Source organism: Prunus dulcis, chromosome 5 (assembly GCF_902201215.1).
Source record: "Prunus dulcis chromosome 5, ALMONDv2, whole genome shotgun sequence".
Classification (NCBI taxonomy): Eukaryota; Viridiplantae; Streptophyta; class Magnoliopsida; order Rosales; family Rosaceae; genus Prunus; species Prunus dulcis.
Window position 1 is genome coordinate 7,085,523 of NC_047654.1, and position 27,355 is coordinate 7,112,877.

The 27,355-nt window shown below is 36.2% G+C and overlaps 4 protein-coding genes across 13 annotated transcripts; 3 read left to right on the forward strand and 1 right to left on the reverse strand.

The window, feature by feature from the left end:
* Positions 1-697: 697 nt before the first annotated feature.
* LOC117627960 (O-fucosyltransferase 29) lies at positions 698-6,619 on the reverse strand. Its single transcript, XM_034360283.1, has 9 exons — positions 5,948-6,619; positions 5,741-5,831; positions 5,570-5,646; positions 5,300-5,388; positions 4,976-5,165; positions 4,617-4,798; positions 3,368-3,470; positions 2,780-3,108; positions 698-1,546 (listed from the first exon to the last, which is right to left on the reverse strand). The coding sequence occupies exons 1-9, from the start codon at positions 6,266-6,268 to the stop codon at positions 1,165-1,167; spliced, it is 1,764 nt and encodes a 587-aa protein (XP_034216174.1). The 5' UTR covers positions 6,269-6,619; the 3' UTR covers positions 698-1,164.
* An 8,018-nt stretch (positions 6,620-14,637) lies between these two features.
* On the forward strand, positions 14,638-15,892 carry LOC117629337 (metalloendoproteinase 1-MMP). Its single transcript, XM_034361892.1, has one exon. The coding sequence runs from the start codon at positions 14,772-14,774 to the stop codon at positions 15,879-15,881; it is 1,110 nt and encodes a 369-aa protein (XP_034217783.1). The 5' UTR covers positions 14,638-14,771; the 3' UTR covers positions 15,882-15,892.
* Positions 15,893-17,535: 1,643 nt separating this feature from the next.
* LOC117629338 (protein NUCLEAR FUSION DEFECTIVE 6, chloroplastic/mitochondrial) lies at positions 17,536-19,985 on the forward strand. 10 transcript variants are annotated; one of them, XR_004586061.1, is made up of 5 exons: positions 17,574-17,809; positions 17,915-18,093; positions 18,596-18,663; positions 19,215-19,256; positions 19,598-19,985. XR_004586061.1 is itself a non-coding variant. In XM_034361896.1 (4 exons), the coding sequence occupies exons 1-3, from the start codon at positions 17,658-17,660 to the stop codon at positions 19,232-19,234; spliced, it is 291 nt and encodes a 96-aa protein (XP_034217787.1). In that variant the 5' UTR covers positions 17,574-17,657; the 3' UTR covers positions 19,235-19,256; positions 19,598-19,985. The 10 variants fall into 10 exon arrangements, 4 of the variants coding, with proteins under 4 accessions (XP_034217786.1, XP_034217787.1, XP_034217784.1 ...); XR_004586062.1 differs by lacking the exon at positions 19,215-19,256; XR_004586060.1 differs by lacking the exon at positions 18,596-18,663.
* Positions 19,986-23,366: 3,381 nt separating this feature from the next.
* On the forward strand, positions 23,367-26,855 carry LOC117628758 (WAT1-related protein At5g47470). Its single transcript, XM_034361277.1, has 7 exons — positions 23,367-23,890; positions 24,046-24,111; positions 25,016-25,132; positions 25,365-25,599; positions 25,755-25,916; positions 26,125-26,276; positions 26,391-26,855. Exons 1-7 carry the CDS (start codon positions 23,682-23,684, stop codon positions 26,515-26,517), a joined length of 1,068 nt encoding a protein of 355 aa, XP_034217168.1. The 5' UTR covers positions 23,367-23,681; the 3' UTR covers positions 26,518-26,855.
* The last annotated feature ends 500 nt before the right edge of the window (positions 26,856-27,355 follow it).

Sequence of the window (27,355 nt, forward strand, 5' to 3'; positions counted from 1 at the left end):
AAAAGCCAATTTTTGCAGGATATATAATACAACAGTCCTGATCTCTTGGACTACAGGGGTTCAAGAGATTTGTGGTCACTCACCGTTGGATATAAATTCAACGGTTCACTCACTCTTGCACTCCTTTTAAAAAACTTTTTTGGACAATTGGATTAATATCCAACGGTGGGTGACCACAATCTCTTAGACTCCTGTGGGCCAAGAGATCGGGACTGTACAACTACCCATATAGAGTCTATTTGAAGAGAAGACCCAAAACTAGCTACTTCTCTTTTTTTTTAATTGGTTTTTAGTGTGTCAAAATTTTCTCAGAACCAAATGGAAAATGACAGGTGGCTAATTTTGGGTCTCTCTAAATAGGTTCTATATGGGTACTTGTATAATATGTCATGTTAGTATGAGCCTATTCATGAAAAGCCAAAAAATAAAATGAATCAACTCCCAAGTTTCAATAGTTGAGTTCTAATTGTTCATGGTGCAATTCAGTAGTAGGGTTATTGTTCAGGGGCATTTTGGCAAACTTACCTTTCAGCAAGTCTAAGCCTTTTTTTTTTGTGTACCTGAAAGTCCTACATATCAGAAGTCAAATAAAATGTCGGAAAGTTGAAATAAAATTGTTTGCCTTTAGGAACCAGTCAAAAAAGTTCATCACTCGTCAAAACAAGTGATTTGATGTGAAGTTAAAAGACATGGAAACTGGAAAGGAACTGGAAGCAGTGATAGCTAAAAATAAACGTGTTTACACTTGTGATCTCAAAGTGGAACCTAAAATGCAGAAGAAAAACAAAATTAAAGAAAAAGGCACTCGAAGAACTTAACTTTTGTTAATGCAACAGATGCTGGCAGCGATGGGTTTCTACCATAGCTACAGAGTTATTTACTAGCAAAACTATTTATGAACAATTGCAGCTCATTGAACCTCTCTCCTATACATGGATTCAATTCAGTCATTCACCAACCCAACCAAAGATATTGAACAGAAACCAGGCATCACCTCCGAAATGCAGTGCGCCGTGGATATAATTTAGTGCCGGCAAGATGAAAAATTTGCCATGCTAAGGAAGCGGCAAGGTCACCCCTATACCCCAATTAATTTAGATACGAAATCCTTTCGACCACTAGCTTGTTGGCGTCTTTTTTAGTTTGCTTCATTTCTTCAACCCCTTAGTCTGCGAAAATTTCATCATCCTCTTTATCTCCTACAGATATACGGTCCTTCCCAATTTTCCTCTTCATTGACATGTGTCGTGCCTTCTCACCTGCATTCTCTACACTGTATGTACTTTTGGTTTTTCCTGCTGTGAGAAGATTTCCATCATTGCTTTTTGCAATATCTTTGAATGGTTTCTCGCAGACACAGGTCTCTGGAAATTCATGAAACTCGCCCCGACCAGGTTTCATCTCGTCAGGGTCACCCATGAATCCTTTTTGGCATGACTTTACTTTTTTTGCAAACGTGTCCCAGTCCATCTGATCCCTTGCCATGAACAAAGCACTGAGCCTCTTAGCATTTGGCCTGATGGTCCTCTTATGACCCATATACCTCCTACCAATGATGAAACAAATGCAGTAACATATGGTTAATAAATATCCAAGAAAAAGGAAAGAATTAAATTAAATAAGCAGAAACAACTAGTAAAAATAGTTATACAACAATATCCATGATACCAAACTATACCAAAGAATTTTCTGAGATCCATAGATTAAACATGAAGGTTCCCTCAATGAGGGTTTCAGTTGGGATAAATCTCCTTGTCATCAATGGATGTGAACCCAAGGTTATTCATCTGGGAAGTCAATTGAACAAATATACACTAGACCACTAGCCAATATTAAAAGTTTACTTGGGGAGAGCAAGATCTTACAATCTGTAAGATTTGTTAACCATTTACTATATAAATCATTTGTAATCTTATATGCGTTTGAGCCTGGCTTAATAATTTCTATAGCTCAACTTGCTGCAGTTGGAATTATTTCAGTATTGAAAGGTTTTAATAGTATACTAGTACTCAATTTAAGTATAGGAAACTGCCAAATTTCTGCATAATCTAGCCGAAGTCTAAATTTTGGGGACCTACAGGAAAAATCATAATTCACACTGATACCTACAGATTTGCAAATCTATCCCCTGCTTGCTTCTGAACCAGAAAGTGGAATCTAGTTGTGAGATTCTTTAGTGTACCTCATCTTAGTTGACTTCCACGGTATAACTTTCTACTGAGAGTTACTACAGTAAAGATGAAAGTAAAACAATAGCTAATGCAATAAAATCAAAAGCACCAGACTGGATGATGAACAGCTCTAAGTTCGTCTCCAAACACATCTTTCACAGCCAATTGTAGGATTAGAATCCTATATCTAACAGAGTCTAGTTTCAACTGGAAAGGACAATAAATTTTATAGTGCAAGTGATCAGGAGTTACATAGACATCCAAATGTCGAAGTACATCATGTTAATGAAAGATTGATAAGATGTGTCAAAGTACTTGAAATCTTTATAATAATAAAAAATCAAATTAAAAGCCAAGTGCATTTGTTTATTTGGATTTTTCAAATTCTGTCGCTTGTGCTTGGGCAAAATTCTCAACTGCAGTTGAACACTGTCATACTTTGTTAGGTTTCTTGAGAGGATAAAAATTACTGCACTGGCATTCTTCAGAAACCAAATTTAGATACTATTAACTGATCCGTAACTTTTCTTTGGAGATAAATATGATTTGACAAATGCATTAGCTCAACCCAGAAAAAGCCTGATGAAAAAGTGAACTCGATGTCTAACCTTCGACCTGCGAGAATCTTGGCCATATTCCCGTTATTATTAGTGACAAACACATCACTTTCGTCAGAGACAATGTAGTCAATTGCAGCAAGACGGGAGGAGAATGGAAGAAAAGGTTTCAGCTCCTCATTAGCAAGCATCTCCTTTGTATAGAAATTTGGGAAGAGCTCTCTTAGAGGTCTCAAAGTCTCATCCCCGCCATATATTTCACCAGAAGCAACATAGAGATATGTTTCATTTGCAAAACCAAGTGCACGTAGCATCAAACCCACTTCATGAGGAGTCAGTGGACATTTTCCTCGCTTGCGCTCTTCCTCAGCATTTAAATCCTAAATGGATAATAAGAAAAATTACAATGGTAGTCAAATTATAGTATATGGAGCCAACTGTACAATTATCACAAGCATTGTACAATGTAAATTAATATATTGGTAATTGCACTGCAATCACATGAGCTTCGTATAACTACAAAAGCATATCTTGTTAAGAATCAACTCATAAGAGCAAACAGTTACCAACATAATTCTTGTTGAGTTGAATATGAATAAATATCGTTCCATCTAAATTATAAAAGAATAGCAATCTCACAGGTAATGTCGCCCATCGTTTTCTTATTTCAGCAAACTCATATCTCTCTTTATCACCCCCGCCATAATAACACCCAGAAAATGCTAGCATATCAGGTTCAAACCTGTCATCCAAAATCCATAACAACAGAAATTGAATCATATGTATCAGGAAAAGATAGCAGTTCTTTAAGAAGAAAATAGGTTTTGCATTCCCAAAGAGGTGGCTTTACCATTCCCATCTCCGGTTTTAACTTTATAATAAATTATGATGGGGATTGTAATATATCAAAACATAGATAATATATATTCATTGGTGTCCCGATGACACCATTTCCATTCCCAGCATTTTGAGACATTAGAGTGAATGGTGCACTCCAAGAAATTCTAGAAATCCCATTCAAAGAAATGGGTATGAGATTCCCAGAATTCCATTCCGCAAAACAAAAACTATCTTAAAGATCTTGTAAGCAGAGGTGGCCTATACTCTCACTCCTAGCTTCTTTGACTTAAATGTGTGGGTAGCTTTCCAGCAAAACTTAAAGGTGTTTCCAAATACGGCAAACTACACACTGTATAAGTTCTTAATTGTGATATACCATGGCCATTTGCCAAGGTTTCAATAGGCAAATCTGAAGATCAACCAGTTTGATATGTTCTTATATCGGGAATTTAAAAAAGAAAAAGAAACGTTTGTAGATAGTGATAGTCCACCAGGTACAAACTCACACAAATCTTGCCAACTCAGTACAAATCAATGGTTAGTTGGGATCAATCTCTACTAACTAAAATGCTGGAAATTGGTAACCATCCACCAGCATAGTTGAGAACGAAGCAGAAAGTGCATGAAACCCAGAAACTCCCAGTGCTCATGTTCTCTACTACTCTCCTCCAGGTGTACATGTATTGATCCAGAGCGACACCCAAACAATGAACCCAACAGAAGTTTACAAAGTCGCAATTATCATCTTCTGTCTGCACAGTTGTCCAACCAGAGGCAACTGCCTACCGAGGAAAGCAATCCCTATCCTCAGACACATGCTAATCTATTTACTTTCTAGCGACCCAGTGAACATACTGCATAACCAAGATAACATAAACATCCTTACACATCCAAATGGAAAAGAAAAGGAAAAAATATATATTGAGTGTAGAACACAACTGGAACAAGTATGTGCTCTGTATAGAGTTTTATCCTACATGAACATTACATGCAGGTTGAATTTAAAATTATCAGCTATGTTCTATATTGATAGGCAATCAAAACAAACCTCAAGTGAACAGCAATGAAACGTTTTTCCATCCTTCGCATTCTCATAACAAGTTTCTGACCGAGTTCATGTATGGATTTTGTAAATTTAAGTGCATGATAATTAACACGACATCGCAACTTTTGCAGTTCATCGTCAAGGTTACTTGAAAGTCTATAATCAAACTTTGTCAATTGCACAACCTGCAAAATAGCCCAAGTGTTAATTGCCCTTCTGAAACGGACTACAATATTTTACTAAAATTCATAAGTACACAACTTAGAAGAAAAAAAGAAAAAAGATCAAAATATTGGATTGTGCATATCTTTTACACAATCGAATAAGATAGAATTCATCAGATATCGGCAAAGGGGTCTTACACGTCTCCTCAAAAGTATTGGGAGAACTTGCTCAATATAATATTCAGGTTCAGATTTCCTTGGGACACGCATTGTATATGGAGGTTTGTCCATGTTCCGCATGACTTTCTCAGGAACTCTCCGGACAATAGTCACATCTTTTGCAAGATAAGACATAAACCAATCGACATCAAAAATGTGGATAAAGTCACTGCATGCAAAATTAGCGTATTTAATATTACTGGAAGAGCCAATTTTCACAACCACCAGCATGAAAACAAATTAAAAAAAGAATAACATAAAACTATAGCTGATGGGGTTAAAACATTGATAGAATCACATTACCTATCATCCTTCCAATAGGAATGATGATCCAGCTCAGGTACAACTAAAGTAGCATTAAGAATTCGTGCAACAACCACAGCATCTGTTATCTGATTGCAGGAAATAAGTTGTCATTTTTGGCAATGTGAAAACAAATAACCACTTGAGTAGAAAAACAAAAATTTCAGAAAGCAAAAACCAGAACCCAAGTCTTATTTTCTTTGTTGGGTCTCACTACTCAGAGAAAAATATAAAACAAATGTAGCTGAACATAAAAACAATGTGACTTACTCCTGTTCTTTGTTGGTTCAGCCCCCCACTCGTAGCAATCAGCAGATACCCATTTGATGCTCGCTCTTTTACAACAGCTAAATTCAACATATAAATACTGTACATTAAAAACCACAACCATAACAATGGCAAATTCAGAATGCAAACATGAAATATGCAAATTAAACTCACGAGCATAACGAGGACCTCTTTGACTGCATCCGTAGTAGAATTTCGAGTACTTGGACTTCCAAACATCAATTGCCTCACGACCATTCCCATTCTAAACTCAAAACCGAACAAATTTTTTTTTTAATTTGAATTAAGAATGACGCCTTAAACAAAAATTAAAAATTGAAGGTTGAAGGTTGAAAAAAAAAAAACCGGTAGACCCAGTACCAGCTGGGAGTAGTAGAGGGTGTTCTTGACCAAGCGCTGAGAGTACCACTCGAGATCAGATGCCACGTGACCAGTGAAGAGCGAAATCAGGCCCAGCCCAAACAGCATCAGCCCACACACCAACGACCACGACCACGACCACGACACCGTCTGCTTTCTCTGGCTCAGCGACGACGTCGTTTTGGTGATGGTGGTGGCGGTGGCTGATGATTTCAAGCTGAGCACCTGCTTCTTCTCACCATTGTTGTAACCGTTATGTAACAGAGCCAGCTTCGCTGCTGCCGGTGTCAAGCTGAACCTCCACGCCTTCGCCACGCCCATCCAAAACCGCCCTCACTGTTTCAACTTATTCACTGAAAATGCCATTCGTCCTCCGATTCATGCTTCTCTGTGATCAGATTGTTCAAGTGGAGCAGGAGTGCTGTTGCGGAGAGGAAAATGGGGAAGGGAATGGTAGCTGGTGTAAATAATGAGAATGTGTGGGGGTCGAATGTTTGCTCAATTTGGAGGGCAAACCCTAGCTAGCTAGTGCGCGGTTCGAGACAAGAATCACTGTGCAGCTTTTGAGATGTGTTGCGAGAGACAGTGGAGATCTTTAGAGAGAGAAAGAGAGAGAGAGAGAGAGAGAGAGAGAGTGCGTGTCACTGTTTATGAGGAAGAGAATGAAGCTTGTTTTATTTTACTTTACTTCATAGTTTGTTTATCACCAAGTATATTTAATAGTGGATAAGTGACGCAAATTAAAAAACAGAAAAATTAAATAAATTAAATATTATTTCCCTTTTAAAAAAAAAAATTTTTTTTTTTAAGTGAAGCATGTGTTTTGATGACTAATTTAGAAGGAAAAATCACAAGATAGAATTTTACATGGGCAAAATTGGAATAATGGAATTTAAAAAGGGTAAAATGGGAATATGAAAATTAATAGGTGTATTGAAGCATGATGAATTATTGGATCTATGTATGGTGAAAGGGGAAGGAGGGTCAAGTGATGAAATGAATACATGTTGACCTAAAAAGAGAGGTCTATGATTAAAGTGTCTAACTTGATTAGGGTTGTTTAATTATTTAATTACATTAATCTTTGTCATGTAGGGTTGCTTTTATTGTGTTTTTAGGGTTCCTTTTTCTTCATCACCAAATTCTAATTGAGGCATGCCCTAAATGCACTCTTTCTTCCATGGGGGTGTGTGTGTGCGTGTTGCTTGCAAGGCTCATATGCTTGAGAAACAAAACAAAGCATGTTCCATGTGGGCTTGCTAACTTTGTTAAAGGCTAAGTGAAAGGGATGTCAAAAGAGCCTTTGGATTGGCCTTAGAAGCAAGAAACAACATCCTTTTTGAAAGAAAGCGATATTTCTATCTATAACATAAGCAACAACACATGTAGTATTCCAAGATACTGACTGCTTAGTATTTTGATAAGTCAATTACCAACGTTTTTAACCGTTGAGTTAAGATTCTTTTACTTAACCTGTTAAAAAAAATTGAGTATGTAAGAAGATGGGACATATATTTATCATTTTCATCCACGGTTTAGAACATGGTAAATTATTTATGTATAATACTTGGTAATAATTTTATTCATTTAATAATTTAAGGTGTTTAAGCACTTCTAGTGGTATATCCATAAATTTGTCTTGTGGGGTGGAAAAAAACGATCTTTTTTTTTTCCTTCTTTTTTGAGAAAAATGCTATTGATTGCATTTATAATTCAGGCCTAAAGGTCGTCAGTCACAAGGACCAATACGTATACAAATAATCACATAGGATTAATACAAATAGGGAAGCACAGGAAACCACAAGGAGTTAATCTAAATACGGAGGAGTCCACCAGCAACAAGAAGCACACAATGTGTACCTCCACTCATAGTCACACATGGCATAAGAAATTCCAGCCAAAAAAGCCGTAAGTTAGAAAAACCATACATATACCTCATCACACCAAATTACAACTACAATATTTTAGCTCTTACAAGTGAAAAATACAAGTAGAGACTAGAAACACGTAACAAACTCATAAGGAGTTGATGCACTTATTACAACTCAAAAAACTGCAACACAAAAAAAGTATAAAATATTAAAAAAAAAACCAATCTACCACCACGTTGTCACCAAGACAGCCAAGGCGGATGGGTTTGAGGGGATGGGCAAGGAGCAGAAGAGGAGAGGGATGGAGGTCACCGACTCCCAAAAGGGGCGGCAGCAAGAACTTCTATCTCTTAGGGTATCAAAAATATGAATTATAAAAAAAAATATATCATACTTCTTATCTTAACATCTTTCACATAGTTTATCTAGCATCTTACTCACACCTTAATGAAATTATCAATGAAAGAATGAACTAAGACAATATGCCAAATTAATAGATAAGTGTACTAAGTTCCAATAAAACGGTTCTTATTTTTCTTAAAGTAAGTTGAACTCAATTGAAGGGTTTACATTCTTTGTATGTGTGAGATTCCAACATGTGGATGTGCACTATCGTTTTGACAACCATCAATGGAATGTGTATTAGCAAGGAAAATGGTGGTCCAAGATTTTCCTCCAAACACCAAAGTTGAGACACACACAAGCTTTGGCTTGAGCATCAAGTCTTAAACTTTTAGGGCACCAAATAGTGCATCATAATTAAGTCATTAACAGCACTATAGCGACCGCTAAAAATTGTTCTTTGAGAAGTGACATAGTGTCCCTTGCCACCTATCCTTCTCTAAAATTTATTCCTTTATCAAAAGAAGCAAATTAAGATGTCTTTTTTGGGGTGAATCGGGGGGTTTTTGCTTAGAAATACATCCTGGAGTTGGACCCATATGGAATAGGGATGATGGTTAATGATGACATTATATTAAGAAACCAATATCTTCATTAAGTTGAAAGCGATTGACTGAACATGTATTATGAAAATTACAAGTATCCCTTGTTTGAGAGACATTGTGGGGGCTCACAGTACTCCACATTCTGTTTTAATATGATCCGTACTGTATATTTTTTAAGTCTTCATTCATTAATCATCGATCTTTGAAAAAAATTATGCAAATCGTAAACCGTTAAGGCATGTAATTGTGATGAAACAAAACAGATCGATAATTTTTTATTTTTTTTTTCTTTCAAGAAAGGTTAAAATGACTACATTCTAATCAAATTGTTATCAATTACGATTTTGTTGATAGGATATATGAATTAAGACTTGAAAGTTAAACTGTCGAATCATTGATATACGATGTAAAGTGGGTCCTACAAAGATGAAGGATCTTTAATTGAAACTTCCTCCTTAGTAGCTAAATTCTTTAAAAAAATATTACTTATGATAAATATGTATTATCAATGACCATTTAGTCTAGTGACATTCAGTCTTCTCGTAAATTACATTTAATTCACATTTTAGGGATGATAATTGCTAAATTATACATGAGGCACCGGATCAAGGCACACGTGATGAGATGAAGATTTTTCTTCTTGCCCTTGATTGTGTTGATTAATTATTATATTTGTTGCATGTTGGAATGGTGACTTGCATGCAAAACTTATATATATTTTAACAAAAACCCAGAAATCCACGCATTACGTGGAGTAGATAGATAGATGGGTGTTGAAATTTATGAGACATGAGATGAAGCAGTTAAGCAACATGCTGGCTGCATTTATGGACCAACATGATATTAGCTCATGCTTATCTTCCTTAATTGAGTTGGGTTGACCTTGTCATTTATTCCGTAATTATAATTACGGATTTGTGAGTGTGTCTGTGAGACATCGCGTTGTCATCAAAGTCGTGGTCAAACGTATGGGCATGTGCATATATCCTACACACATATTTTGCCAATTGGCACTCCTTAATTCCAACTCAAATCCACAAATTTAGATTATTATTATTATATTCGAATTTGGTATACTTTTCAAGGTTCGACATTAGAAAGATAATTTGACATGATATTAACGGTTAAAATTTGGAACTTACTTTGATGTCATGGTCATTTTGGGCAGAAGTGAAGTTCTGTAAATCGAACATAGAAGTTCACGTGCACGGTTAAATGCTCTTAAATCACTCGAATTACAATCCATTGCAATGAAGGTTTAACTATAAGAAAGTGTGTTAGGTGTCATCTCATGATCAATTACCTAGTGTTAGCTCAAATTGAAATTAATTAGAACAAGCAGTGCCAGCCGACTAGATTAAAGCAAAAAGGTGTTAGGTGCCAGATTTATAGAGCTATGGCTATGGACATATATCACCAAAATGGTGCCCTGGCCCCAGCTTTGAACAATAATTTATTATCTATGAATTTTCTCTGTTCGTACTTGTCCCTTTCGTTTAAAGCTTCTTGCATAGCAGCCATTAAAGCGCAGAGTCATGTAGCTTCTGGAGAGAAGCAAGAATGAGTGAAGGACCTTTCATTCATTCCTATACAAAGCCAGTACTGGTCACGTGATATCACGTGACAGGTGGGCTCTCCATGCACGATTTGTATATGCATAATGCATTTCATATCAACAATCCTGATCTTTTGGACTACAAGAATTCAAGAGATTTGTGGTCACTCACCGTTGGATGTAAATTCAATGGTTCACTCACTCTTACACTCTTTTTAAAAAACTTTTTAAAACCATTGAATTAACATCCAACGGTGAGTGACCACAATCTCTTGAACTCCTGTGTCTAAGAAATCGGGACTGTTCATATCAATTGCTTGGAAAAATTCTGGACGTTTGGCTGGCTGCTAGACAAGAAGAATATGTGGTGAATGTTCTGTTGGGCTTGGCCCATATGTTATAGAAGCCCCAACTTCTAATTTTTGGCAGACATAATTGAATTCTTTTGTTCGGAATAATGTTATCTTTTCAGATTTATTTATGTTGTGAAATTGTAAATTTAAATCACACATATACTTTTGGTACAAATTTAGCCTAATTATTGAAATTGATTCACGTACAATCTTATGCCGAACAATATGATACAAGAACATTTCATTGTTTATTGAACACGTCGTGTTCGTATATTTATTTGGTCACGATTAGATAATTAAACATTTTTCGATTTGAATTGGCAAAAACAAGTGGTCAATATAAATTGGTACTGTAAGCTCACAAGTGGAAATTGGTTCATTTGTGGAAGGAACACTCAGCTTAGAGATTGGTACTTTGAAGTTTAAAATTGGTACCTTTGGATGTGGGGGTAATGATCTACCTTGTCCTTCATTAGTCTAAACATCATGATGATTAGAAGACCCTTTTAAGACTTCACCTTTAGATTCTTGGAGCTGATCATCGTTCATAGTGCTTTAATTACTCAAAACCCTAATCATTGCTTAATTTATTTCAACTCCTAAAACCACTAAAGTATTTCCATCAAATAATTATATTCCTAATATAAGTTCGCCCACATGTGAACCTTTCAGCCAATAATAATTTAAGGTCTCTTTATGGATTAAAAAATAAATAAAATTAGTGCTAAGCGGTTCGAGGTTTAAAAAAAAAAAAAAAAAGTTATATACCCATTTTTAGCATAAGTGATATAGATAAACCCTACACCATTTAATTTCTATAAATAAACTAAAAAAATGACAGCTAGCCCTATTGAATTTAATATTAATTATTAAATTACTTTGATGCCCTATTGAGTGTTTTGGTTTTTTTTAAATGAGGTTTTGGGGTTGGTCTTGTTTTAAGAAATCAATGACAGTTTTGTAATTTAGACGAATTTAAAAGCTTTTTTGTTATGTTGTAAATTGACTTTGGGTGTATTTCTAAAGTCCATTTTATATAAATTTTTTATATAATTTGGATCTTTATATCGGGTAAAAATAATAATGAATCTCCCAAAAAAAAACATATGTGACCACCAAACATTTGGGCTTTCGTGAGTGGTCTGACATGGTGAAGCTCAAACATTTGGACTCATTTTAGGGCTTGTCTGAGCTGGGCAGCATTTTAATCAGCCAATTTCTTGGTTGGGCTTTATTTTGTTTATCTAGCCAAGATTTTTCCTTCCAAAAAGATAAAAAGCCCAGATTTTTTTTTGGTAAAAATTCAAAAAAAATTAGTAATCATAATAATCATGTTTACCATGTAAAAATACTAATTTCATTTTGCTTATAATTAGCCAAGTCTTAATCCTTGAACTACAAAATTAAACCTGCGGTCTAATATTAATCTTGTTGGACAACCAAAGTTGGTTGTTGCCACAGTATTTGATGGTTTCATGAAATGGGTGAAATGGTCTTCTTGTTTTCCACTACCTTAACCCTCCAAATGTGCCAACCACAATTGTCTTTGTCATCTGGTTCGTTATGGTTCACTTAACCAGTGGGGGTTGATGAAAATTCCGTCTGCATTTATATTTGATTGTTGGGTCGCCATTTTCAAGTTGCCAAGCAGCCGCTTAAGACACCCAAGTCCCAATCTTTGTACGAGTAATAGGTTACTAGAGTACGTATCTCCCTTATATTTCCTTTTCATTATCTTGAGAAATTTTTTTTTTTTTGGGACAAGTAATCTACTATAATACACGACGAATGAGATCGAACTCGTGTAAATTATTACCAAAGTTAAAAAGAGGAGGAAAATTTTCACACACACTACCAAGGTGTCGTGGGGTGAACTTGAATTACTAGTTTGCAAATCAAAACAATTTTTAAATCCGTTGGCGGCACAATATCTTGATTAACTGATCTAATTCATGTCTGTATATATTTTTAATTATTAATTACTTAATAAAAGAGTTTTTAAATGTCAACTTATTTTTAATGAACAAAAATCAGAATCTTTGAAGATTGCGGATGGTTGGCAAAGTGGTCTGAAATGAGCAATTTCTTGACAAAGTTAAGAGAGTAACAAAAATGTGTTGGAATTGACACACAAGCATTAGGTTTAAAAAAAAAAAAAAAAGTTATATAATTAAAACAAAAGGGCATTATTCATAGTGGCAAGAAATGTGTTTGATAACCAATAATCACCGGCATAGATTATTCATAGTGGCTTTATTTCAGTGTAGTTGCGTCATCCTTCATATAATAACTTCAAAGATTTGTCTTCTGAAAGCGAAACTATGGAAAAGGAAGGGAGACCCTTTAGGCCACCAATAAAATACATAAATAGACACACCATGATTACACGCACACTTATGCATATAATTTTACCACAAAAGACATGTAAATCACAGTATAGGGTATTTTTATACCTAATTACGATCTTCATATCGATAAAAGTTTGTTTCTACCGCGGTGTTGTGTGATAGTACTGTCCAATTACAAGATGCCATAACTTTAAGAAATAAAATATATGGTTATCAAAACTTGAATATGTGCTATCTTTTTTCTCCCAAAAATAAAGGTGTTATCTTTTAATTAAATTGTTCTATTATTGTCAACGAGAGTTGGTTTAGTTGGTATGGTCTATGCACTGTGTGTAGCCTCATCAGTGTTAGAGTCCCACTGCCAGCAGTCCTCATTGATGTGTGATCTGTAATTTCCTACATAAATCCATATCGATGGCAACTAGCAGTTGGGTACTACGCATAAGTCCTTCCGGCTAAAGGTTGTGGCAGTGTCGGAACTATTAAGGCGCAAAGAGGTGCATAAGTTTTTGTTTCTAGGCGTTGTTGCGCGCTCTCTCTCTATTTTTTTTTTAACCTGGCCAAAACGACATCGTTTTGGACAGGGCTTTTTAAAACATGTGCAGCCTTTTAAAAATAAATAAATAAAAAATCCTGGCCAAAACAACATCATTTTGGACCAGGCTTAAAAAAAGAAAAAAGGAAACCTGCTGGCATTTCATGGGTTTAGGGCCTCCATTATTCCTTATTTAGATGAGATTGTGAGCTCTCTTTATTTAATTAGGCTTACACAATTCCTTAATTAAGTGGGATTGTGAATTCTCTTTATAAAGGACCAATTTAACATCACCTAATTTTATCTTAGTTTTTTCCTTCTATAATACGCCAATCCAAAGTAAGTCGGATGAATATTTTTTTCTTCTTGAGCAAACGCCAATTTTGTTATTCATTTTTTTGTTGTTGAGCTTTTTAATATTTCAAAATTGCACATCTACTGAAAAATTATTGGGTCAATCAATAGAGAGTTTTTACGTCGGTACGTGTTTAGTGAAATTAATATGCAGTGAATCAGGGGGTGGGTCTTGACTCATTGAATTTCAATCTTGACCACAAGTCCTTTTCTCTCGCGTTGAATTTACTTTGGAAAAAACGTCCGGATGATGAGTTCATACATTGCTTAATGGTCTGTCCTAAGATGAAGAAATTGTCTTGTACAACAAGTTAAACCTCCCAAAAACAAAACCCCTCATTGCTAGAAACTGATTTCCCAAGACTGATCAACAACATAGATGAATGAAAAATCACCTAATTTGGTCAACAAAAAGAGAACTATGCAAAACTGATCAACTAACTTGATCTACAAATTGAATTTTCACATTTTTAAAACATATATTTTCTTAATTTCCCCAAATAAACAAAACCTTGATCAACAGAAAACAGACCTAGTGGTTTACCCATCATTGGCTCTTGAAAGTCAGAATCTCCAACTAAATTGCAAACACGGCAGAATCTTCTTAACTTATCTCCCCATCATCATTTGAATTTCTAGTGCTCTTCTCCCATCGATACTACCTACAAACTTTCGATGTTTCTTATTCAGATTATTAAAGTTCATCAACTATTTTTTTTAATTTTATTTATAAAGTTCATTTCTTAATCCTTTTCCCCCATGCCATCAATCACTAAAGCCTATGTTCTTTTTCCCCCTTGCTGCAATCCCAAGGCTCAAATCCCAAAATAACTAATTACACACAACCCACAAAATCAAATCATGTTTCCGTCTTTGAGCTGCGACTCTTTCTTCTTGTCGTTGTGCCTCTGTATTCTCTGTTTTTCCCGCCCTTGCTTTCCCGCCAGAATCTTACCCAACTCAGTAACTGTCTTAACCGCCGCCTCCGACGTCCACAACGCCACGTGGCGCGACTTCGAGAGGTTCCTGGATGCCGGGAGAGGGAGCCAGGTCAGCGGCATGTCGGAGCTCAAGAACTACTTCCACCGGTTTGGCTACTTGCCCAATTCCAACTTCACTGATATCTTCGACACCGATTTCGAATCGGCCCTGACGCTCTATCAGTCCAAGCTGAGCCTGCCAGTTACGGGAAGGCTCGACTCAGACACTATCTCGGCCATCATTTCACCGAGATGTGGCGTTAGCGACGCGTCGCAGCAGACTGCTCTTCATAGCGACGCGTCGCAGCAGACTGCTCTTCATGCGACGCGTCACTTTGCCTTCTTCAATGGAAAGCCCAGGTGGGTCCGCCGCAACCCGGTGACGCTCTCTTATGCTCTCTCCCCCAACAATATGATCAGCTACTTGAGCTCCTCGGACGTCCAAGACATCTTTCGCCGTTCTTTTTCTCGGTGGTCTGCGGTGATCCCCGTGAACTTCACTGAGGCGGAGACCTACGAGTCGGCAGATATAAAAATCGGGTTCTACCGGGGCGACCACGGTGATGGGGAGCCGTTCGACGGGGTGCTGGGGGTGCTGGCGCACGCTTTCTCCCCAGAGAACGGGAGGTTCCACCTGGACGCTGCGGAATCCTGGGCCGTTGATTTCAAAAAGGACAAGTCGAAGGCGGCCGTTGATTTGGAGTCGGTCGCGACCCATGAGATCGGGCATGTACTTGGGCTGGCTCACTCCTCGGTCAAGGGGGCTGTGATGTACCCGAGTTTGACTCCGAGGACCAAGAAGGTGGACCTCCGGATTGATGACGTGGAAGGCGTCCAAGCTTTGTATGGGTCAAACCCAAATTTCAAGATTAGCTCCTTGCAGAGTGAAAATTCTTACAACCATGCAGTTGCTTTGGACACCAGGTCATCTTTTAAGTGGGCAATTTCTTTAACACTTCTCATCACTTTGATGTTGCGTTTGGCCACATGAATTGGTAGCTAGCCAGCCTCCATTTTTTTTTTCCTTTTAAATTGGTTTTATTTATTTATTTTTATAGTTGTAATTTTTTTTTTAATTGAAACTGTAGAAACAACAATACTCAAAGAAAGTAAAAGAATTCTTTTTATATCATCGTCATGTGTTTTTGATACCAACAATATTATAAAAGAGGGAGATTCGAATACAGAACTTTTAGTGTAGCAATACGTGAACTACAAGCGTTGCATTATCGTCATGTGTTTGATTTGGGAATATGGTGAAATGGATTATATTGGGATCATAAACTGTAAAAACTTTTTTATGGACTTTATGTTTGTGTCTATAAAAGAAGACAGACGGGAAAGAAAAAAAAGCCATAAAGGGAGAACAAAAAGGAAAGGTTAAGTATGAAAGTGGTCAAAATGGAGAATGAGAGGTCAATGGTCGTGTGTCTTAAGCTGTGGATTAATTAATCCTAGTAGGAATGTTATGTTGTGATGAGATGGAAAAGTCCTACCTACCCAATTTGAATTCGGATTTGCAACTTCATGGGAATTGCAAAGAATATATGCTTAACCTGAGATTGCGGGGGAAACGAAGGTATCACTTACAGCCCAAGAGATAAATTGTAGCAGTCTCTCACAGAAGTCTCACAGAAGTCAGAAGGCACATCTTAACGTGCATGGGAGGAATTATAAGCTTGCTGCAATGCAAAGGGAAAAGTAACTTGAACCAGACCATCTTGGCTTTAATTAAGATGACTTTTAGAAATATGACAAATTAAGAAAGATATGCCTTGATATCGAGTGCAGATATAAATAGATTTAACCACTCGAATTATAAATTATTTTCAATTGATTTAAAGTTTAATAAGAAAGATTCCGTGAAAAGAAGGAAAGGAAAAGAATTGACCCCCCCAACCCCAAATGCCCCCTATAAAATTACAAAACAAGTGATGTATTCGTTTGCCATGGTTCACACATCCAGTCAAACTTGATATGGTTTGGAATATGAGAATGCCATTAATTAGGACCAGAAATCATGCGGTAGACTGACTTTTCATCTTCTAGGAAGATGGGGTAGGCTTATGACATATAACAGTAGTTTTCGTTCCCATTAAAATTGAGTTGTACACCATCTATGTATATTATATAGCAAAGCAAGTTGACATATCACGACTTGGAAAGGCCATTATTTGATCTTCTTTTGGGCAAGTGGAAGAGGAGCCATTTGAAAGTAGATTTGTGCAGTGGAGTGAGCTTTTAGTCAACAAGCATGCAAAACCAAAACCAACCACACCAAAAATTTATGAGCATTTTTATTTTATTTATAATGCAAGTTGGAAATATGATCCCAAAAACGTTAAGTATATGATAAGATTGTATTTTGGGGAGATATGTACTGTGTGAATGTGATTATTTGAAAAATTATGCTCGCGGTTCGAATAGGGTCTAGCTCAATGAAAAACAGTTTTAACTTTCAGATCATAAATCTCAGGTTTAAACCCCCATAACATCTTAGTTGTGTCCGTGTGTAAGAAACCGCTCTCCCTTATAGTAGAATTTCGAATTTTTGATTAAAAAGGCAGCATTAGTCAATCCTAAGCCCAACTAAAACAAAAAGATCAAAGCCCAAAAGATCTGTACCCAAGCCCAAAACCAATTACAACAAGCAACACAACTATTCACTGAGCTTATGCTGCTAAAACCCTAAACCCTTTTGAAAACCATTACTCAGATCAGATCTCATCTGCTCGTTCAATCATTCCTCCACCCTCAAACCCCTGTAATGGCTTCAGCCTGCAGGCAGTTCGCCAACAGAGCATCCCTATCGTCCGTCCGATCCGCCATCAGATCCAACGCCCCAAAATCTCCCACCTCACGCTTCCCTCTCCCGACATCCACTCCCTCTACTCCTCTTCGCCGTTCCTCACTCTCAAGGTCTGTGTTTTTCAGGGGTTCATACTCATATTTATTTATTTATTTCTTAATTGTGATTTTTAACTTCTGGGTTTGGATTGTTGCTGTGCGTTTTATTTGGGGCAGGCCTCCGGGTGCACTGGGATGCGTGCAATCTCTACTGCCACTCCACAGCGCGGTGGCGGCGGCGAGAATGACGTCGTCTCTGAGCATCACATCGAGGAGTTGCCGTGCGCTCTCACAGGGTACTCTCTGCCGCACCTCTCCCGGCCTCTAATAAAAAAAATTTGCTTTCTTTTCTAACTGTGAGTCACTTTTGCTACTTCCACCATTGTAATAATTTGTAGTTCTTTCAATCCCATATATTCATTTTTGCGTTTGCTCACTTGGGTTCTCTTCAGAATTTGATTTGCCTCATTGTTGCTGTTGAGTTTTGCATTGAATGATTTCTCTGTGTCCACCTGGTTATGATTTGTTGTCTCCCTCTCGAAATGTATGTTTTTGTGTGGGCTTGAACTTGTAGAATGCCTTGCACAATTTAATAGATGGTTTGAGTCTTAGCATAGAAGTTTTACTTCTGAGTAACTCAAACTAGGTTGTTGTGTCTTTGAAAATATGAGCATTCTTAGAGACATTTCTCTATGTAAGATTGGCTCATTGGGTATTTTTTTTAGAGCTTGTTGGATGTGTCCTGGGAAGGCAATGAGGCTGTAGTTTTGAGAATAAGACAATTTGGGGCAATGAAAATCAGGGTCGAAATGCTTTTCATAGGGTATGTTATCTGACTGGAATATTTGGTTCCTGCAGGCACATAACATTATGCTTGAAAGAAATAAACTGGACCTGGTAGTTAAGGCCTGCTGCGTCATTATCAAGTACGAAACTATGAGTTTTCCCTCAAAACCATAAAAATGTTTAACTATGTGGGTTTAGAGACTTATATTTCGCCTATGGCTTGATTTGTCACTTTTGATGATTGTACCAGCAGTTGCCACATTGTGGCCTCTGTGTTATGAGCATCGACGTTCAATTTTGATCCCTTTAGTTGTATCAATGACAAGGTAGGAATGTCTACCAATTAATATAGGATGGTATTATGATGAAAAGTTTCTATTAGGCTGTGGCACTCATAATTTATCATATTCTAGTCATATCGCCACTGCTACTCCATCTGCTTTATATTGTCCTATATATTTTGGGTTTGAAGTGAGCATGTTGAGACATTCTACAGCAAATCCATTTTCTTGAAAATTATAACTAATGGGTTAAGTTTAATGCTAATTCAGCAAGATGATATGATGATCTAAAGGGGAGCAAAATAAAATTTTGAGTGCAAACATTTTGCCTTAAGTTTGTTGAACTTATATAGCATACCATGTCTAAATAAATAAGAACACGTTGATAACATAGCTGCTCCTTTTCCCAGATGGAATTGATGGTACGTGACACATGTATGCTGTATATGGAGGTGGGCGCTGCTATTTATGCTCATTGTGTCTGACTTAAAACATTGAGGAAAACTAGATATATGTACATGCTGATCAGTTATTATTGGATTATGTTCCTAGCCATTTGTATTCTGAAAGCAAGCTTTAGTGGATGCTGGAAAGTTTCGCTTACTTTTCTCTAGAACATCATAAATTGTACACAGGATCGCATTTCTTGAGCTGTTTTAGTGGAGTCTTTTTTGATTGGGTCTTTTGATTAATGAAATTGGACTGGCACGATTTCTGCATTATTCTCTTGAGTTATAGATGGCTTCACTTTATGTGTTCCTAATTTGAGTCTTTGTATTCTTTGATGATCCAGAGCTTGGTCTGTCAGTTCCAAGGTGATTCGTAGCAGGTTGTGTCACCAATACAAGAAGTTAGCTTCACAAGAATGGAAAAGCAAAGATATTGTATTTTTATTTATTCAAACCCTTTCACAGAACTGAAGCTAAATTCGATTCTTCCTACAAGACAGGATGTTAGCGGCTGTTAAATAATAATTCAGTTGGCATGTTCAATACTAAATTTTTATGCATCTCTGATTTGGAATACAAGTCCATGTCTTTCCACGACATCCTGGCCGCCTAATGGCGAGCATACCATGCTTGATGCGATTACTTGTATGTTTAAATCGAAACCCATGTAATCTTAAGGTCAGCATTCTTCATATTGTTGGACAAGTTGTAATAAATTTGGTTTCATGTTTTTGAGTGGTCGTTTTTACTATAACTTACTCAATTGTAAGTGTCAAATTCATCGTAGCCATGGCAGAATGCACAGTAATCGAACAAATCTGTACTAAATTCTTCCCCCTTTCAACCGGCATGTCAGTGTCTGTTCTATTTGTTGCTTCTTCACAAGTGAACGATTAACCAACGTTCATAGCTCCTGAAGGCTGAAACAAACATGCTTGCGCATGGAGGCGCCCAATCATGGTCATGGAGTGACTGATTTGCCTAGCTGAAGAAAGCACAGTTGGCCACAGGCACCTAAAACTGCCGTTAAATGTACGAAGTCTCGGGAAATTTCAGACCTTTCTCGGTGAACAAACAAGCAAACACCACGCTTTACAGAACCGCCCAGAATGCAAATATCCAGAAATCACAGAATTCCAAGAGACAACCAATTGGCCTCTAGAGCCAACCCTATTGTAAACATCAATCAGGAAAGTGGAGACAAAGACAATGGAGTGAATCAACTTGATCAAACAAAATTCGTGACACTATAATACATGCAGCTGAAATTCTTACCAATGTTTGCCATTAGACATGTTGATGGGTTTTTATGCACAAAATTTCAGCTCAAGACCAAGTTATTCTGAATAATTGACCAGATATATTTTTGTTTGAATGAATATATAGTTCAGATTTTATATTACAATCCAGAACTGTTGTATATATTACAAAGCAAAAATGCTAGTCATACCACATTTATATGCAAAATAATCAAAAGTAACTTTCCCTCAGAGATTTTTGTCGCAATGGCAATTGGTTATTTATTTTCTCTAGATCTAAAAAGTATATTAAATTTGAATAGCACAATCACAAACTAAGACCCAAAAGAATGACAAACTCATATGAGGAATATCAGCTACATTTTGATTGTATTTAAGTGAGATTTTAAAAATTATTTTGGGATAAATAAGTCTTGTGGTATTTAATTAAGACTTTTAAATAATCTAAACAAGTCTTATGGTATTCCATTAAGACTATTAGGATTTTTAAAAGAGAGTGTTGAAATTTAGTGGTATTCAATCAAGACTTTAAATAAGTAATAAAAAGTCTTATTGTATTCAAAAACTTGCTTATTTCGAATAAAACGTGAAATTATATGGGACTTTTTAGTATTAGGTATAAATACCAAACCCTACTCAAATCCTACCCTAAGAGCATCTTCATTGCAACTGTAAAGGACATTTACACTCAGAGTTGTAGGAAATTGCTCCAATGGTGGGGTGTAAATGGTTGTGGATATAGCATTGGGCCGGAAAATGTATAAAAAGAAATGGACATTTTCATCTGATTTAACATTCCCATTTGTTAAGCCCCACGGGTTGAAAAGGAGGAGAGATAATACAAAAGTGGTGGGCTCCAAACATATAAAAGGGAAGATAACTACCGAAGTATTAGAAATATCATTTTGCTTTAACTTGATATAGAATCATTTCCTTTCATGTTTTTTTTACATCTGACCCATTAGAGGAAAAACGACATTTACATCTTCCGAATGTATAAAGATAATATAAATGTAGCTTTACACCTTTAATTTACACATCTTGCAATGAAGATGCTCTAACCCATCAGATTTTTCATGTGAGATTTTTTTCTCTATTGAAGATGAACACTCTGAACCCTATCTCCGCTGAACCTTTCCACTAGGGAGAGCTCTAAAGAAAAGTAAACTTACTATTTTCAATTCATGATGATTTCGTCTTCTGCTGGGTATTTGTTCTGTTTTATTGTTATATTTAACTCCTTTTGTGGTCAATTTGACTGAATGTGTTATTACATCCATTCTTTATTTTGAGCTAGTTCTTTATTCTGTGTTTGATTGCCAAGAAAACTAAGGGTAAAACCCGGAAAGGACAAAAGTAATTCTTAATTTTAATCTTTGTTATGTGTTTTGTTATTCAAAGTTTGTGAACCTCTTTGGAATTGAAAAATAAAAGCAAGCTATAGAATAAAATAATTGCTGGTGCAATAGAGAGACGAAGGGAGGAGAAATAGACATGAAGGAAAAGAGAGGGAGGACTAGACTTTTTTTTTTCTGTTTTATTTTTTATTTTAATATAAAAGGTAAAAATTGGACGTCAATTTACAGCTGTACAAATAGCTTCAATTTTCTTTTCAAAAAAGATACGTGACAATTTTTGAATGGAAGTAGCGTGGTGAAGATGATGCATAGTTAAATTCATTTGGTTCTTCCAAATCTTATAAGTCAATATGGTGACCAAGTGTGCGTGTGAGAAACCCTATAAGTCATTACATTATGCTGAATTCTACAAGACTTTTCTATCTTCAAATAATCTTTTAAAATTCCAATTGAATACAACCTTGAATTTAGTCATCTTTTAGTCATAGATACACTACAAACTGAATATCTTACAGTATTTTTCTATGCATATGAAGAGTAAATGAGACTAAAAAAATCATTGTTAAATCACTAGTCTTAATCTCATTTATAATGAGGCAAAGAAAAGGCAGGCAGGACAAAGAGGTCGACAGCCATCAACAAATGAGAAGGCTAAACTATTTTCTTAAGTTTGATTTTTGCACTTCTGCAAAAGCTAAACTGAAAGATTATTGTCTAAGTCGTATTTTTAGTCGGTAGGTGCAACGTGGAAAGCGCTTGTCCACCAACATGTCCTTCATTTTTGAGAGAGAGAATTTAGCAAATGAGATCCGATATGGTAAGAAAACACACGCAAGCAAAAATCTAGGCACATAATTAAATTTAGGTTTTAATTATTGTTTTTCCCTTTACTCTTCAAAATCACAGTTTCTTCCTTAATTTTCTTCCTATCTCACTTACTCCTTTTTATGTTTTTCTTTTGTGTCTTAAGTTACCTCATTATGTTAAGTTTGTCATGACATCCGTTAAATCTTTTGAGGTGACATGAGTGAACTGTAATTTTTCACTTAATGTAAGTCTCGTGTACTAAAAATCAACAAACATTTTTAGTATTATTGTCTCACATGGAGGTCCCCTTTTTATTTAACATTTCTAACAATTTTTAGGGCAATATTGGGGTCTATTCTTGCCACATCAGAAGATTTAACAAATATTTTGATAGATTAAATAATTTTTTTAAATATAATTAATAATCTGAACTACAAGAGAATGAGATTTCTCACACACACTAAACTTTGTTAGTATGGCGACGGATTTAATGAAGTTGGATAATGTAAAACAACAAAAAGTCAGGAAAAATTAAGAATTCGTGAAGAATACGAGGGGCGAAACAATAATTAATTCTCAAGTTTATTAAAATAGGAGAAGAAAACGAAGAGAGAATTTATGGGGGGTAATTTGAAAAACAGAAGCACTTAACTTGTTATCTTTTTCTAATAAAAGGACAAAGAGAGATTCCCTTTCACCCGAAAGGCCGGGAGAAGACTGGCTGATAGAGAATAGAGATTACAGAGTCTCAACCCCCATGAACGTTAGCTGAATAATGTTGATGCGAAAACTGAACAAATTAAAGACAAAACCATAACAGAAAGGACGGCAAAAAACCCAACCGAAAAGATGAGAAACCAGGAGAGAAGATGAAGCATTAATATATATGTTGTCGCTTTAACGTACGATATATATAATATTCTAAATACTTAGGGGAGACAAATCTCAGGCCCAATTGGGTTCCGGGTTATGTTTGGTTTGGTAAGAGAGGGCACAAGGAAATTATGTCGGTGGAAATGCTTAGGATGAAGAGGGAGGTGATTGAAGATGTTGCAATAATAGGGGGATTGGTAGGGGTGCAATTTGTGTATGCTGGGAATTCTGTGTTGCTGAGTTATTTTATGTCTTTGGGGCTTGACCCTCTCACCATTGTTATTTTCTCTACCTTGGCCACTTTCATCATCCTCTCTCCTATTGCTGCTTTTTTTGAAAGGTAGAAATGTGCTCTCTCTCTCTCTCTCTCTCTCTCTCTCTCTCTCTCTCAATGGATGATATTCAGTCTTTTTATTGATAGTTTCTGGGTTTTCTGTTTCTTTAAATTTTTGGGTTTGAGTGGATTTTGAGGTTTGAAATGTAATTGTGTTGCAGGCATACATGGCCCTCGAAAGTCAGCTTGAAGTTGATGATTCAGTTGGTTTTGATCGCCTTTGGAGGGTATGGAAGTTTTAAATATTTTTGTTTCTAATTTAATTTACATTTCTATTGAATTTTCCAGGAAACCTTGTTAATACTTTGACCTTTTTTTTTTTTGGGTTGAGAAATTGAAAATCCCATGAGTACTTGGTTTAAATAGAAATTGTTTGCATAAATTAGGGAAACTTTGCATGTCGTGTTGCTCGGTTTGATTTGTCTATTGGAGTTTCCTTGCCCAGATTTTGTTCTATTCTGGATGCCCTCACTTTTTTTTTTTTATAATGAATTCTGGATGCCCTTCTTCCTAGTTTGTTTTAATAAAATATTGGTGGTGTATTGTTGGCTTATGTGGTCCACCCATAGTATAACATGTTTACAACTAGTATCCATACCTAAATTCAAATCTTGAACCCTAAATCTAAGATATTTTGTATTGTATACGACTATGGATGGATTTGGCATGTCATGTGGTGTATATGATCCACACAATGATAACTTTTTTTGTTCTTCTATGAAGGTTTAAAATGCCCCAGTTTAAATTCCACAACTAATCTCGTAGCTTATTGACATAATATCTTTATCTTTGAGAAAATCACTTTATGCTTCTAAACAGCGCGTCGGTTATACTTATATTATTTGGGTGGTTACATGTAAATCTAGTTTTCAAATCAATGTCCAAACTTTTTCCAAATTACAATTCGATGTGTTATTGTTATAGGGGTACATTCATGTTTGATGCAATACAAAAGACTTTCTTGTGAAGAAGCTAATCTTAACAAATATTTCTACAAAATCGAAATAGGTTCTTAATTTTCTGACCAATAAAGGACTACTAGATTGAACTTTTAATTTGGTTGAAGTACATTAAAAATAGTTAAAGAGAAATTGATAGTAAATGTGCTTTTCTTGTTTTTCTGTTTTGCAGGGTAACTGTATTCCAGACCTTATTCCTAAAGGGCATCAAGCTAACTTCACCGGCAATGGCAACAGCCATGCCAAACCTTGCTCCTGGTTTTATTTTCATCATCGCATGTACTGTTAGGTACTTAATCTAGCATCCTTTTTTCTTCTCTCTTTTTTTTCTCCAAGTAAATGCAAAAGTAAGAACAAGACAAAGCGAAAGGAGTAACAAAAGATTAGATTAGTTAACATGACATAACTTAATGCCAATAACTATTTAGTCTTCATCTTGTTAGATGAGATCCTAATTTTAAATTTCATGGACTATAGCTGTTGAATAAAAAACCGTAACGCAACTTATAACGGTTATGCAGATTGGAGAGAGTGAAAATTAGTTGCCTCTACAGCAAAGTGAAGATTCTAGGCACATTGCTATGTGTGCTAGGCGCTATCACAATGAGCATAATGCAAAGCACTACCACTCCTGCAGAAAGAGAGGCCCAATTTCAAGCTCATGCTCCTGACGTTGTCTTTGATAGGCAGAAAATTATTGGTTGCTTGTATCTCCTCTCTGCTGTGTTTGTCTTGTCCAGCAATATTGTCTTACAGGTGATTATAGTAACAAGGATGAATGAAATTCTTAATTTCGTGTCGTAGGAAAACGTTCCCTTGCTAGACTGCCCGGCAATTTAAGCATTGATCTTGGCTTTATATGTTTTCTTTGTGTTATATATGAATCAGTGTTTTTTTGTGATGTTTGACAGGCTACAACATTGCGTGATTTTCCTGCACCTATGTCCTTGTGCGCCATAACATCTTTGATAGGGGTGTTTATAACTGCAGCAATACAATTTGTTCAAGATCGCAAGATAGAAACTGGTTGGCCACTTGTGAGTGCAAAAGACTTGGTTGGCTTTTCTCTACTGGTAAATATGCCTCTCTGTGTTTCTATTTTTTTGGTGCATTCGAATGCATCTGGAACAAAAAATTAATTCTAATCCTAATCCTTTTCTCCACCCGTCGTCACCTGGGCTAGTCCCGGGGACTTGGCACATATGACCCTTGTTTTTAACAGGGTGCTTGTAAATTAGAGTCTAAAATTGTTAAAAACTGACCTTTTTAATTAATGCACAGGCAGGTACAGTGAGTGGAGTATGTGTTAGCTTCAATGGATGGGCAATGAAGAAAAGAGGGCCTGTTTTGGTTTCCATGTTTAGCCCCATTGGAACAGTCTGCTCAGTTGTTCTCTCACTTGTGACATTGGGACAGAGCATCAGTGTTGGAAGGTACATCAATGATCAAACACTTTCCCTTGTGAGATTAATTAGTATGTGAGAAAGTGTTTGAATTTTGAAACTATTTTTGTTTTAATTTCTTGCTTTTTGGTCTCAATGATGCAGCTTTGCTGGCATGTGCCTCATGTTTACTGGCCTCTACTTCTTCCTGTGGGCCAAGGGCAAGGAAGTTTACTTAGATGATGTTGACCTTGAAAGTGAGTTTGATGCAGAGAAGCCTCTATTAAGTTGATGTACCTATGTTTTACATCACCTGGTTTGTATATACATTTTGGCTTCATTGATAGGAACAAGATTTGCATAGTACTAGTGTTAATGTGGAAATGCCGATCGCTATCTGATCTATGAACAATATGATGAAGCAAGCTTTGCATGATGACTAAAAATCAGAAAGGAGAAACAGTTTTTACTCTGCTCAAATGCTCAACATTTATCAGTAAAGAGTTCCTACATTTTTAACTGTTTTGTGCAGAAAGGTGATTTTGGGGCTGCAAGCAACCAACCTGTATTGCTCTGTATATGACTTGGGATATTTTACTTTATAGAGATGGTGCTTGAGAAGATTATGGATTTGGGCTTCTGAGATTTCCATTAGGGTTTCATTTTGAGGCTATAGAAAATTTCTAAACTACAAGCACAGCCAAATAGAAGTTCTGTGCTAAAGATTTTTAGTTTTTATTGTTTTGGCTGGCATCCTTTTAGGAGAGGAAAGTTACTAACACTTGAGATCATATTGCAAAGCCATTTTTGAGTCACTGAGTCTAATTATACTTAACCAAAAAAAAGAAGGTACTTTGGGGTTTAGATGTAGAAACATTATATATATATAACACCAAGTCTCTAGGCTGGATTGGGATGGGACTAAATATATTGTATACTGTATTTGTACAAACTAGTTACAACTGATTTAACTACAATTTTTATTTCTCATGTGCTTTATCTTCTAAAGAACTTTGCAAAATGCGCCCCTACTCGTCACGCATAGTATTGCGCGACATTACCATTTCACTCAAAACGTGTCACTTGTTACAATCACTTGCTTTGTTAATTATGGTTTACCAAGATGTAAT